Source organism: Chanodichthys erythropterus, chromosome 12, assembly GCF_024489055.1.
Source record: "Chanodichthys erythropterus isolate Z2021 chromosome 12, ASM2448905v1, whole genome shotgun sequence".
NCBI lineage: Eukaryota > Metazoa > Chordata > Actinopteri > Cypriniformes > Xenocyprididae > Chanodichthys > Chanodichthys erythropterus.
Window position 1 is genome coordinate 45425792 of NC_090232.1, and position 13895 is coordinate 45439686.

Below are 13895 nucleotides of genomic sequence, written 5' to 3' on the forward strand. Positions count from 1 at the left end.
CAAGCCAATTTTCAAAAAAAGTGGAGTGTTCCTTTAATGTTATGAATAAGCTGGTGTGTTCCGAAACAATGACAAAATTCACATTTAGGAGATATAAGCATTCAAAACTTACAGTCTCTCACAGAGCGGATCATATCCGCGAGTCGGCTCAGACCACAAAACGTTCGGACACATTTGAATTCTGCACAGAATGTTGTACATAAGCGATATAAAGGAGATTATGAGGAGAAACGGTTAGAGATTAGAAGGAAACTGAGGTTTTACAGAGTCTTATGGCTCTGGATACACTATTGGCTATTTAAAAAAGGGTCGGGGCTGTTCGATATATCGCTATATTTCTGTTTCAGTTGAAATTACGTCAACACATTGAATAATGCTGCTCGTTCCAACACTCTTCAGTGGGCCTTTAAAGTAAATAAATAACATTAGCATACAAATAACTCAATATTAATGATTTTCTTTAAAATATTTTTGTCAACGATCATTTTAGAAAATAAACTTTCGACGCAAGAAGTAACAAATAGCAGGCAGCCTTTTTTTTTTTTTACCTAAACGTAAATGAATCGTTGTTAAAGAGTTCATTGGAAATGAATCACCCAAACGAATCGGTTCACAAAAACGAATCAGACTTAGCAATGCTACAGATATCACCCCTCCCCTCTCATTCCAGTCTGCGTATGTCAATGAACGTGATCTCGCGTTCCGCGCTCCCGTGGAAAGCCGCAAATATGTGAAGTATTCACGGCACGAGCTCTCCGCTACTCTCTTCAGAAAACAATCATGCTAAATATATCTCGTATAGTAACTCAAGTTTATGTGCACATAGACAGAGACATAGATGGAGATCAAATACAGAGAAGTTTCAGAAAACATTTCAACTCTTCTCAGATTTGCCAGTTTCACTGCAAAAAATGCTGTTCTTACTTAGAGTTTTTTGTCTTGTTTCTAGTCAAAATATCTTATTTTCTTGACAAATAAAAATTATTTTCTTGTTTTTAGGAAAAAATATGTCAAAATTAAGTGAGTTTTCCCTTAAAACAAGTAAAATAATCTCATAATTTTGACTTATTTTTCCTGAAAACAAGAAAATAATTCTTACTTGTCAAGAAAAGATCTTTAAGATATTTTTGACTAGAAACATAACATTTAAGTCTCCTATATGAAAGACCAAAATCTGAGCAATTTCATTCTCGCTTTATTCAAAACCAGAGAAGCCTATATGACTAGTTTTATAACAGGTTGTCTTTCGGTTTACGCTCATGCGAATAAATGCTCAAATCTTTGTGTGTCAAAATGTTCAGACATGTTTTCACATGGTGCCGAATGTCGTGGAGGTCATCCTCTCCCATCTGAGTTCATACTCTCCAGATGGCCTGAACAAGAGGAAGAGATAAAGCAGCAGTCGATCATCAGAGCAGCTGAATCACCACACGTCTGCTTCGAAACCACATCAGACCTGCACCAGACATCCTGGGACGCTTGTCACGTTAAAAAGGCAGAAAAAAAATCCCAGATTTACACTGAAACGGAGTCATATCTAGAGAGCAGGAGATCGTAGCAAAGTTTGCACCATCATTTGATGATAAAATCATTTTCACGAGATGATCCGTGTGTCGCTTCATCTTAAACGCACGCACCCTCCTCCTCCTCCAAACAGCTGTCGCACACGCCTCCCCCCGTCAGACCCGCAACCCTTCGTCTCCCAGCAACCCAGAACAAAACAAAGCCGAGGGATCGCGATCCGCATGCACACGCTCCCGCATTGTCCTTGACCCTGACCTCTGACCCCTGAGGCCCAGCGGAGGACAGCTGTCTCTTTCTGCAGGAGTGTGGAAGCGTGCAGATGTCAGACTTCAGGCATGTAAGCGTGCCGCTTCGATTTCATTCTGCGATTTTAATGCAAATATATAACGTTTCTGAGCTGCATCTCACGATTGTAACATGTATGTTCAGTTTTGGCTTCGTTTCTGTGTTCCTGTTTTACCTGCTTAAACTCCTATTCGTTTTTAATTAGTCCCTCATAACAGTTGCTGTATTTAAGCCTCAAGTCTCATTCTGTTCCTTTGTCCGGTACTGTCTGTGTTTATGTCTCAGTTTCATGTTGTTGCCAGTTCTCCTGAGTTTTCTTGTTCTGGATTATTGGATTAAGTTTTAAAGAGTCCTGAGTTTCTGAATTATTTTAATGCAAAATTTTTTTTAAGACCGAAAGAGCAGTTGTCATGTATAGGTATAAAACAGCTTCACAAACAGTCTTTTGAACATCACAGGATGGTTATTTCTGTGCTACAATAATTCAAATGATCTCAGAAGTACTGGATAAAAGTTTATAGTTCAGATATAAACACTGACGTCTATGGTAGCGATCAATAGAGTAAAGCAGCTTTTGAAAGTAACTTGAAGCTTCAAATAATGATTGTGTCAATAACATTGTTACACCAGTAGGTGGCGACAAGTGACTGTTAAAAAATAGGCTTGTTGGATTTGAAGCAGCACTATGCAAGTACTGCAAGAGCGATTCGAATGCATAAAGTATACTTCACTTTTTACGCATACGTGAGGGTCAGCATACAGTGCACGTAACGCAAATTTCGTCATCAGAAGAGTACTGTGTGCGCACCGCCGGGTTTTTGTAACCGCGCAAACTTTGCACACACAGGTCGCGCATTTCATTTTTTTTTTTTTTGCAGTAATCAGTTTATCCACAAGGTGGCAACCGTGCCCTGGGGTGTCGATTCACAAGGTAGTCAAAGAAAAACTGCATAAACAAACTAGTCTAATTCAAATTAGTTTAATATTTGTAAATAGACTGCAGCAATTTACATTTTGTCAGAACCTCTAGTAAATTACGTTATATTGTTTAGTTGTCTGTTCAGAACTGTGCTCTCTGTAAAAAAAAAAAGAAAAAAAAAAGTGATTAATTAATCCAGAATCGCGCAGCTCTACATTGTAATATATTTCAAAATGTTTTTGTATGGTATTTTAAATGTTTTTAAAATAAGCCTCTTCTGCTCACCAAGGCTTCATTTGTTTGATCAAAAATACAGCGAAAACAGTAATATTGTGAAATATTACAATTTAAAATAACGTTCTATTTGGATATATTTTAAAATGCAATTTATTATCTGTGTTGGCAAAGCTGAGGATTATTTGATGAATAGAAGGTTAAAAAGAACAGCATTTGACTGAAAAAGAAATCTTTTGTAACATCACGCTCAAAAGTTTGGGGTCAGTAAGAGTTTTTTTTTTAAAGAAATTAATACTTTTATTCAGCAAGGATGCGTTAAATTGATCAAAAGTGACAGTATAGGAATTTATAATGTTGCAAAAGCTTTATATTTCAGATAGATGCTGTTCTTTTGAACTTTCTATTCATCAAATAATCCTGAAAAAAATGTTTTCATCATTGATAATCAGAAATGTTTCTTGAGCAGAAAATCATCATATTAGAATGATTTCTGAAGGATCATGTGACACTGAAGACTGAAGTAATGATGCTGAAAATTCAGATTTGCATCACAGGAATAAATTAGTTTAAAATATATTCACAACTGTTTTGTGGAAACTGATGCTGTTTTCATTGTTGGATTCTTTGATGAATATAAAGTTCAAAAGAGCAGCATTTATTTGAAGAAAATAGAAATCTTTTGTATAATTATGTCTTTAGAGTTATTTTTGATCAATTTAAGACATCCTTGCTAATTTCTATTAAAGAAATAATCTGATTGACCCAAACCTCTGAACAGTAGCGTCTGTAACCAGTTAGATCATGTGAACAGTGATGACTCACAATCTCCAACCAGCGCCACCCTCTGGAAACAACGAGATTGGCTAGTTTGTGATTCTTGCACACACACACACACACACACACACACACACACACACAAGGATGGAAAACATGAAACATGTTACAGAACATTCCAGTTAAAACCATTTTTATTAAACTTCTCCTTCATAGTTTATTTAAACATCATGTGACATAAAAGAGAACAGAAATACAGGAGAAAAAGACCATTTTCTCCCCCAAAACAGAAAAATTACATAAGCAATGCTGCTTTAACTATTGTGATGTCATTTCCTGTTTATCAGTCACTCAGTGGGATCAGCATTTATATAGATACATTTATACATAAATCTGCATCTCTATGACAGTGACGCTGCTGTTGTGCTGTCAGTAAACAAAGGTCGAGTTCAATATACAGGATAATATACATAATAATATACGTGTAAGCATCAAAACTGATTAAGAGAAAGAACCAACTCCTCATATTGGCATTTAAACTACAAGGGCTTGGTTCTTGTTTTCCAAAGGATTATTACACAGAATTGCACAGGATGATAATGCTGTTAGAATGGTGGCAAACAACTAGCACATAATGACAATGCGTTTGAACAAGCGTCACGTTCAGAGGACCGCTGTCTTGAAATGCTGAAGAGGACAAATAATAAAAAAAAATCTGAAAAAAAAACAACAACGGTCCACCAAACGCAGAGAGAAGGCAGCGGTTGAAGGAGAGGTCGCCGGAGCAACCACACCGGGAGCCATAGTAACGGAACCCACTATTCAGAGGTCAGTTATGACATCACAGTCCACTGCTTCCTTCAAAGTTCTGAAGAGGAAGTTCAAAGCGAAATCTAGTTGCGGTCCTCTAAAAACCTCGGAAACGGGACTTCTTCGTCCAAAAGTGCTTTTGGATGCTTGTCTAAATGAGCGCACAGAATTCGAGATGTTTAGCCCAGCAGATTGTGGGCCGCTCGCTGAATTTAGGAAACGTGTTTGTCTGGTCATGCAGCGACGTGCATGCATGATTCATTATCAGGCAATGTTTAATTTGATCCTTTCTTACTCTGGTTTCATTAATATTCTCTCTCTCACACACACATTCACTCTCTCTCTCTCTCTCTCTCTTTCACTCAGCTGTGGCGTATGGTAGGTAACGTTACTGTCGTCTTGATGGAGTTGTTGGGTGTTTGAAGGCAGCGGGTCTCAGCAGCATCCTCCGCTGGACGCCTTGACCGGCGTGCTCTGAATCTTGACGTTGGATTTGTCGGGCCCTCCTGCGGTGGCCCCGGGGCCCATTCTCTTCTTGATCTCAGCCGCCATGGTCATGAAGGCCTGCTCCACGTTACTGGAGCTCTTCGCACTCGTCTCGAGGAACGGGATGCCGAGAGAGTCCGCAAACTCCTGAAAGAGACGCAACAACGGATGATCATGTGCTTATTTTAACTGAGGAATTAAATGAAAAATAAATAAATAAATATATTGTATATATAAAAATTGTGGGAATGCATTTTTTTTATACATATAAATATTCAAATTTATAGAATGTGTGTGTGTGTATATATTATATATATAAAATAGTAAATTAAAAACATAATTAATAAATGTAATACTTACCATAAACTAATATATTTACAAATGTTTAAGTGTAGAATCAACATAAAGGAAGTATATTAATTTAATATTTTAAAAAGTATAATCATTTAATATTTAAAAAAAATATAAAAAAAAAGTTTAATAAAAAATAATCATCTAAATTGCAATTTTTTTATTCATTATTCAATAATTAATAGTGATTAAAATTCATTTTGCAACCAGGAAAGGTTTATGATTAATAAAATATTTATAAATCATAAAATATTATTTAATAATAATTAATAATTTACAAAATTACATTTATTTTTTTGTCTTTTGGGCTGCAAACAGGAAAAGTAAGTAAATATATAAATAAATGTATTAATGACCGTAAATTAAAAAACGTCATTAATAAATGTTATGCCATTTTTCGTTACATTAATAGGCTGCATATCATAAACTAATATATTTACAAAAGTAGAAGTGTAGAATCAACATAAAGTATATAAAATAATTTAATATAAAAAAAACGTTTAAAATAAAAAATAAAATAATTATTTAAACTGCAATTATTTATTTATTATTCAATAATTAATAGTGATTAAATAATTTCAGTTTGTAACCAGGAAAGGCTTATGGTTAATAAATAATTTATAAATAATTCATTATTATTATCATTATTATTACTTAATAATTAATAATTTACATAATTAAATGTTTACAGCTCAAAAGACTTGGTGATTAATAATTAGCAATTTATTATTATGTTTTAATTATTAATAAATAAATAATTATTTATAAATATATATTTATTTATTAATATATATATTTTTTTTATTTATATTTTATAAATTGCTAATTATTAATCACCAAGTCTTTTGGGCTGCCAACAGGAATTTTTTTTACATAAAATGCTTTATTTATAAATTATTATTTATTTAATAGCAAATAATAATGAAAATACTGTTAATTGTTTTAAATGATTAATTAGCCAGTCTATTCGTGCTGCAACCAGGACAGGTGTTTTGTGGGCAGTAGAGATCATGTAGCAGTTGTGTCGTAACTTGTGATTCTGGTGAATGTAGCGCTCTGTTCACGGGACAGATCCTGTACCTTTGCCGCTGTGTAATCCACAAGTTTCTTAGTGGTCAGATCACACTTGTTTCCCACCAGGAGTTTGTTGACGTTTTCACTAGCGTAGCGATCGATCTCCTGAAGCCACTGTTTGACGTTATTGAAGGATTCCTGAGGAAACACATCACATTAAAACCAAACAGCAGCAGCACTGACACATGACAGAAACGCTTCAGCTCAGCACTGAACGGCCATACTAATGGAATGTTTGGTCACCTGATCTGTGACATCGTAAACAACGATGATCCCGTGAGCTCCTCTGTAGTAGCTGGACGTGATGGTGCGGAATCGCTCCTGACCGGCTGTGTCCCACTGTCCACACAGCAAACACACACAGTTAGCAACTCCACGAACATATGAAGCAGCGCAACTGTTTTCATCTTTGATAATAATATTCAGAAATATTCATATCAGAATGATTTCTGAAGGATCATGTGACACTGAAGATGGGAGTAATGATGCTGAAAACTCAGCTTTGATCACAGGAATAAACTACATTTTACAATAAATTTTTACTGTATTTTTAATAAAATAAATGCAGCCCTGGTGAGCAGAAGAGTCTTTCAAAAAACATTAAAACACCTCAAACTTCTGAACGGCAGTGTAATTAACGTGTCTTATGGCAGTAATAAAACTAAAATGCCGAGAATGTGACATTAATTTCTGAACTGCATGCTAAAATGCAACAATGCTTGAAATAAAGCTTGTGTAACTAGAAGAGTTTGCAATAGTGTCGTCAAAGATATCAATATTTCAATGTATCGATACTGAAATATCTGAAACGGTTCAAATGCTCCTTTTCTGCAGTATTGATGCACCAATACCAGCTGAGTGTTTTCTCTCTGACGGCGAATTGACACACACCCGCCTCCTCGGACTCATCTCATTCACCACAGTTGAACAGTGTTTATATTCGCGCATGATTTTACTAATTCCCGCAAGTATTGTGCTCAGACCAAACGCACATGCGCCACACTTTCATCAAGCCACCTATAAAACAGCTTGCAAGAACCAAATTAAGTTCTTTTTCATGACTTTCTGGGATTAAAGGATTAGTTCACTTTCAAATGAAAATTACCCCAAGCTTTACTCACCCTCAAGCCATCCTAGGTGTATATGACTTTCTTCTTTCTGATGAACACAATCAGAGAAATATGAATAAATATCCTGACGCATCCTTACTTTATAATGGCAGTGGAACATGGGAGGCGTTCTGATGGAAGATAGATATTTTACTTCATAACTTGTTAAATATGGATATATTTTTTAACACAAATGCATCGCTTCGCTTCAGAAGGCCTTTATTAACCCCCTGGAGCTGTGTGTAGTATGTTTATGATGGATGGATATAGGGCTGCACGATATATCGCATGCGATTGTCACGTGCATTTCGTCAGTAAAGCCGGTTCCCTAATTACCGCTAAATCGCCATCACCTGCTTTCAAATGGAGCGGCATTTAATAGACAGAGCCGTAGATCACTGACAAGCCACGCAACATCTCGTTCATTATCGAAGGTGATTCATCTGCAATATGAACGCGATATTGCGCGGCTTGTCAGTGATCTACGGCTCTGTGTTATTAAATGGCGCTTCATTTGAAAGCAGGTGATGGTGATTTAGCGGTAATCAGGGAACCGGCTTTACTGACGAAATGCGCGTGACAAACACATGTGATATATCGCCCAGCCCTAGATGGATGCACTTACTTCAGCTCATACTCGTTGATCCCTGTTCACTGCCATTATAAAGCTCAGATGTGTCAGGATATTTATTAATATTTCTCTGATTGTGTTCATCAGAAAGAAGAAAGTCATATACACCTAGGATGGCTTGAGGGTGAGTAAAGCTTGGGGTAATTTTCATTTGAAAATGAACTAATCCTTTAAATGAAAATTCTTTCATTTATTACTCACCCTCATGCCGTTCCACACCTGTAAGACCTTCGTTAATCTTCAGAACACAAATTAAGATATTTTAGTTGAAATCCAATGGCTCCGTGAGGCCGAGCAATGACATTTCCTCTCTCAAGATCCATTAATGTACTAAATCAGTTCATGTGAGTACAGTGGTTCGATATTAATATTATTAAGTGACGAGAATATTTTTGGAGCACCAAAAAAACAAAATAAAGACTTATTTAGTGATGGCCGATTTCAAAACACTGCTTCATGAAGCTTCGAAGCATGTCGAATCTGCAGTTCAGATTGTGTGTCAAACTGCCAAACGGCTGAAATCACGTGACTTTGGCGCTCCGAACAGCAGATTCGATACACTGATACATTATGCTCCGAAGCTTCCTGAAGCAGTTTTTTGAAATCGGCCATCACTAAATAAGTCGTTATTTTGTTTTTTAGGCACTCCAAAAATATTCTCGTCGCTTTATAATATTAATATTGAACCACTGTACTCACATGAACTGATTTAAATATGTTTTTAGTACCTTTATGGATCTTGAGGGAGTAAATGTCATTGCTCCCTATGCAGGCCTCACTGAGCCATCGGATTTCAACTAAAATATCTTAATTTGTGTTCCAAAGATTAACAAAGGTCTTACGGATGTGAAACGACATGAGGGTGAGTAATAAATGACAGAATTTTCATTTTTGGGTGAACTAACCCTTTAATCAAAGAACAAAAGACAAAGAGAAAATCACTAGCTGCTCCTGACTGAATAACATTTGTAACATTAAATTTAAGCATTATTCTGTATACAATTTTTACAATGAAAACTATCCAGTGTTATTTTTGATTAGTTTAATTTCCGTAGTATTTCTTAGGGTGTACTCACACTAGGCGCTCTGGACTGTGCCCGAGCGTGTTTGACCGCCAAAGCCCTTGTTTGACAAGCGTGATCGCTCTGTTCCGTTCCCTGGAGCGGTTCATTTAGCCGGCCCTGACCCGCTTGGAAGAGGTGGGCCAGAGCGCGGTTCACATGCACTACTACTTTTGTGTGCACTACTGTCATCATTATGACAGCAAACGTCTTTATTACTACTCTGATAGTACACGTATCAATTCATGTAATTAATTTGAGTGTATTTGGTTTTATAGCAGGTATATATCTCACCTTATGTATGAACAGAAATTGTACTTTGCAAATAAAGCTGCAAATTCATCCATGAACATCAGATGCTGTAATAATCCTCTGATACATGCAAGTGAAAATCGATGCACGGCATAAATGATAAATATATTAGGCAGTATTTTAGCAAAAGTGCATTTCTTCCATTCAAAAAGTTGCATCGTACATGACGTAAGCGTGCTCTGGCCCGGAGCGTTCAGTGCAGTGTGAGTGCGGCCAGCAGTGGAGCTGGGAGGGGGACAATCGTGCTTACCCTTACTTGAATACTACTGTTAGACCCACCTGAAAAAATGCTTATTTCATCTGTCTCTTTATTCTATTGTTTTTATTTGTGCTATTGTTTGCAATTTTTTTTGTTTGTTCTTATTTTATTACAGTTTACTTGTCTTTTTTTGTAAATGTAGTTCAGTTATTTCTAAAAAAGCCTCCCTGTTTTGTGTGTAAACTATTGGAGCAAAATGACCCAAATCATCAAAAAATGATGAGCTAATAACAAACTACCTGTATGGCGGTACATATAGCAGTTTTCCCCGTGGTATTAACTATTGATATTTTTCAAGGTATCGTATCGAAGTTCTAGTATCGTGACAACTGAACGCTAGTTTGCGCTGCACTTGTGTCAAGTAAGTGTCAGTTGTTGAAGTGAGCACTTACGATCTGTAGTTTGATGGTCTTTCCATCAAGCTCTATCGTCCGGATTTTGAAGTCCACTCCGATGGTGCTGATGTAGCTCTCCGTGTACGTGTCGTCCTGACGAAAGAAGCACACACAATATTTAGGGTTTTCTTAAACACTTAATACTATGTTTCCATCCACAGTTGTGAAATTAACTTGGAATATCACATAAAACATTTGCGATGCATTTCAATCCCATGTGTTCAAGGGGACAAAATCACCTCTGGGAAATTGACACAAAATATCAGTAATAGAAATGGAAGTTGCTGCAAACAGGGAAGAAACTGTGGCTCTTTTTTCCTCCATTAAAAGTGACTTGCATCTCAGTTTGTTCCCTTGCGTTCGGATGCTGGTGTTTGTGAACACAATCATGTGAGACGCTTCTGGAGGGGAATTAAACCAAATCATTCTGATGACAGACTTTGACTCCAACATCTGAGAATCTGTGATATGATTGGTCCGCTAGTTAGTCCAGTCATCCAGTTTTTTGTAGTGAATCAGGGGATTTATTCAGAAAAATGTATTTCCATCGCATGTCTTTCTAGCAGATCAAAAAATTATCCAAATTATTCATTTTTTACGTGCATTTATGTGCATCTTGGCATTTCCATCCAGGGTTTATCCCAAAATGCACATAAAAATAGGTGGATTGAAACATAGCAACTGAATAGAGTTGCAAAATTAAAGGGTTAGTTCACCCCAAAATGAAAATTCTGTCATTAATTACTCACCCTCATGCCGTTTCACACCCGTAAGACCTTCGTTCATCATCAGAACACAAATTAAGATATGTTTGTTGAAATCCGATGGCTCAGTGTCTCTCAAGATCCATAAAGGTACTAAAAACATATTTAAATCAGTTCATGTGAGTACAGTGGTTCAATATTAATATTATAAAGCGACGAGAATATTTTTGGTGCACCAAAAAAACTAAATAACGACTTATATAGTGATGGGCGATTTCAAAACACTGCTTCAGGAAGATTCGGAGCATAATGAATCAGTGTGTCAAATCAGCGTTTCGGAGCGCCAAAGTCACGTGATTTCAGCCATTTGGCGATTTGACACGCGATCCGAATCATGATTCGATACACTGATTAATTTGTGCTGTGAAGCTTCCTGAAGCAGTGTTTTGAAACCGGCCATCACTAAATAAGTCGTTATTTTGTTTTTTTTTTGGCGCTCCAAAAATATTCTTGTCGCTTTATAATATTAATATTGAACCACTGTACTCACATGAACTGATTTAAATATGTTTTTAGTAGATGGATCTTGAGAGAGGAAATGTCATTACTGGCTATGGAGGCCTCACGGAGCCATCGGATTTCAACAAAAATATCTTAATTTGTGTTCCAAAGATTAATGAAGGTCTTACGGGTGTGGAACGACATATTCATTTTTGGGTGAACTAACCCTTTAATAACTGTTTTCATGCAACCAGGTAAACAGGTAGTGCCGCCCCTCCCGACCCAGTCAGCCTGGAGAATTTCGCATGAAGCTCTTTGACAGTCAAATCACCTGTGCAATAAGAGCCACTATCTGACCTGTGTGTGTGTGTGAGTGTGAGCAGTATCTCATAACTTACAGCGAAACGCAGCAGAAGGCAGGACTTCCCAACGCCTGAGTCTCCGATCAGCAGGAGTTTGAACAGGTAATCACTGAGAGAGAAAGCAGAGGACAATAACATCTGTCAGTAATCGCTGACACTCCTGCTCGGCTGTCATCTGTGACGTGGAACTGGGAACTGCGTTACGCAACTCGTGCACGTGTCAGCATGTCTCAACGGGAAAGAAGGGAAATGATGGACAGAAACCACATCTCAGGGTCATACATCACCCCAAAATAATCAAATTTGCAAAAAAAAAGGCAAAATGTGTTTTCTTTTCTTAGATCTGGACATGCTCTTGAAAGGTTCCCAGATCACATCCTTAAGTGCCATGGTATCACAATCACTGTACCATGGTAAAACCACAGACTTTGGAAGAGTGCTGTGGTAACAGGTGATTTAATTACCCAACAGCCCCTAAAACTGTCAAGCTGTCAGTAAGTTCAGGCCCAAGATCACATTTCAACAGTGTAAGATCCACTCTCTTAAACAGTTTGATCATCCTGAGGATGATTTTATCTCCTTATAAACATGATCAGATGTGAAACTGTGTAAATCATTCCTTCAGTTTCAGTTTAACTTGTCAGTTTAATAACGACGTGGCAGTTGAGTGTGTCAGAGCTCAAGAAACAGCCTGACAGTTATGTTATATATCATCATTACTACACATATCTCTATAAACATATTTATTGATAATCATTTTTAAGTCAAATCGAAACGACACCAGTTGTTTGATCCGATTAAACAAGAAAAGCACAGTTGTGATAAATAATAATAATAATAAATTAATCCTGATATATAAAGTAAACGTTTAGTTCAGTGTAATATTTTGTTTAGTTTCTGTGAATGTTAGTAAAGCAGGAGATGAGTGCGCGCTCATGTGTTTGATGTGTCATCAGCGCTTTTTTTCTTCACAAACTTACTATTCGGGATTCATGATGGACAGCAGACGAAAACTTCCGCTTTATCTGTCGTTTTCTTCCTCGCGGTGAGTGTTATTAATGTTCGAGACTCGTTTGCCGGTGATACCCGTTATTGTTCGGTGTTAAAAGCGGTTTTTAGGAGAGAAACGAGCAGAACCGGGATCCGGACACACATAAAAATGGCCACTCGATAGTGAAGCTTGAATAATAAGAGAGGCGATGTTCGGTCACTTTCGCTGCGCAACCCGCCAAAATAAAAGTCCTGACAAATAAATGACTAATTATATACATTTTTATAGATTTTGAAAGTATCATAATTTATTATTCATATGTTATATTTCTGGAAATTGTTTTGGCGAAATTTGTTTATTATATATTGCTTATTATGGATAATGTATTTGCAAACGACTTTTATTATGCCAGAAAACGAAAATGTTTATTTAAACATTTTTTGTTTTGGTTTCAAAGGCTTTTTTGGGCTTGACCTGACCGGTATTCACGCCACATTTTTAAACTTTAAAGGATTAGTTCACTTTCAAATTAAAATTTGCTGATAATTTACTCCCTCCCATGTCATCCAAGATGTCCATGTCCTTCTTTCTTCAGTCGAAAAGAAATGAAGGTTTTTGATGAAAACATTCCAGAATTATTCTCCTTATAGTGGACTTCAATGGAGCCCAAACTGTTGAAGGTCAAAATTACAGTTTCAGTGCAGCTTCAAAGGGCTTTACATGATCCCAGATGAGAAATAAGGGTCTTATCTAGAGAAACAATCGGCTATTTTCTAAAAAAAATTACATTTTTATACATTTTAACCATAAATGCTCATCTTGAACTAGCGCTCTTCTTCTTCTTCTCTATTTGAATTCCGGCAGTGTAGACGCTGCTAAGTGTATTACTGCCCTCTACAGGTCAAAGTTTGAGCTAGTTCAAGATGAGCATTTATGGTTAAAATGTATAATTTTTTTTATTTTTTTTAGAAAATGAGTGATGGTTTCTCTAGATAAGACCCTTATTCCTTGTCTGGGATCGTGTAGAACGCTTTGAAGCTGCAATGAAACTGTAATTTTGACTTTCAACCGTCTGGAGGCCATTGAAGTCCACTATAAGGAGAAAAATCC

General features: G+C 36.7%; 1 protein-coding gene across 1 annotated transcript; it reads right to left on the reverse strand.

The window, feature by feature from the left end:
* Positions 1 to 3893: 3893 nt before the first annotated feature.
* Positions 3894 to 12961, reverse strand: rab1aa (RAB1A, member RAS oncogene family a). Its single transcript, XM_067403596.1, has 6 exons — positions 12775 to 12961; positions 11831 to 11903; positions 10225 to 10320; positions 6704 to 6799; positions 6467 to 6598; positions 3894 to 5182 (listed from the first exon to the last, which is right to left on the reverse strand). The coding sequence occupies exons 1-6, from the start codon at positions 12786 to 12788 to the stop codon at positions 4985 to 4987; spliced, it is 609 nt and encodes a 202-aa protein (XP_067259697.1). The 5' UTR covers positions 12789 to 12961; the 3' UTR covers positions 3894 to 4984.
* Positions 12962 to 13895: the final 934 nt, after the last annotated feature.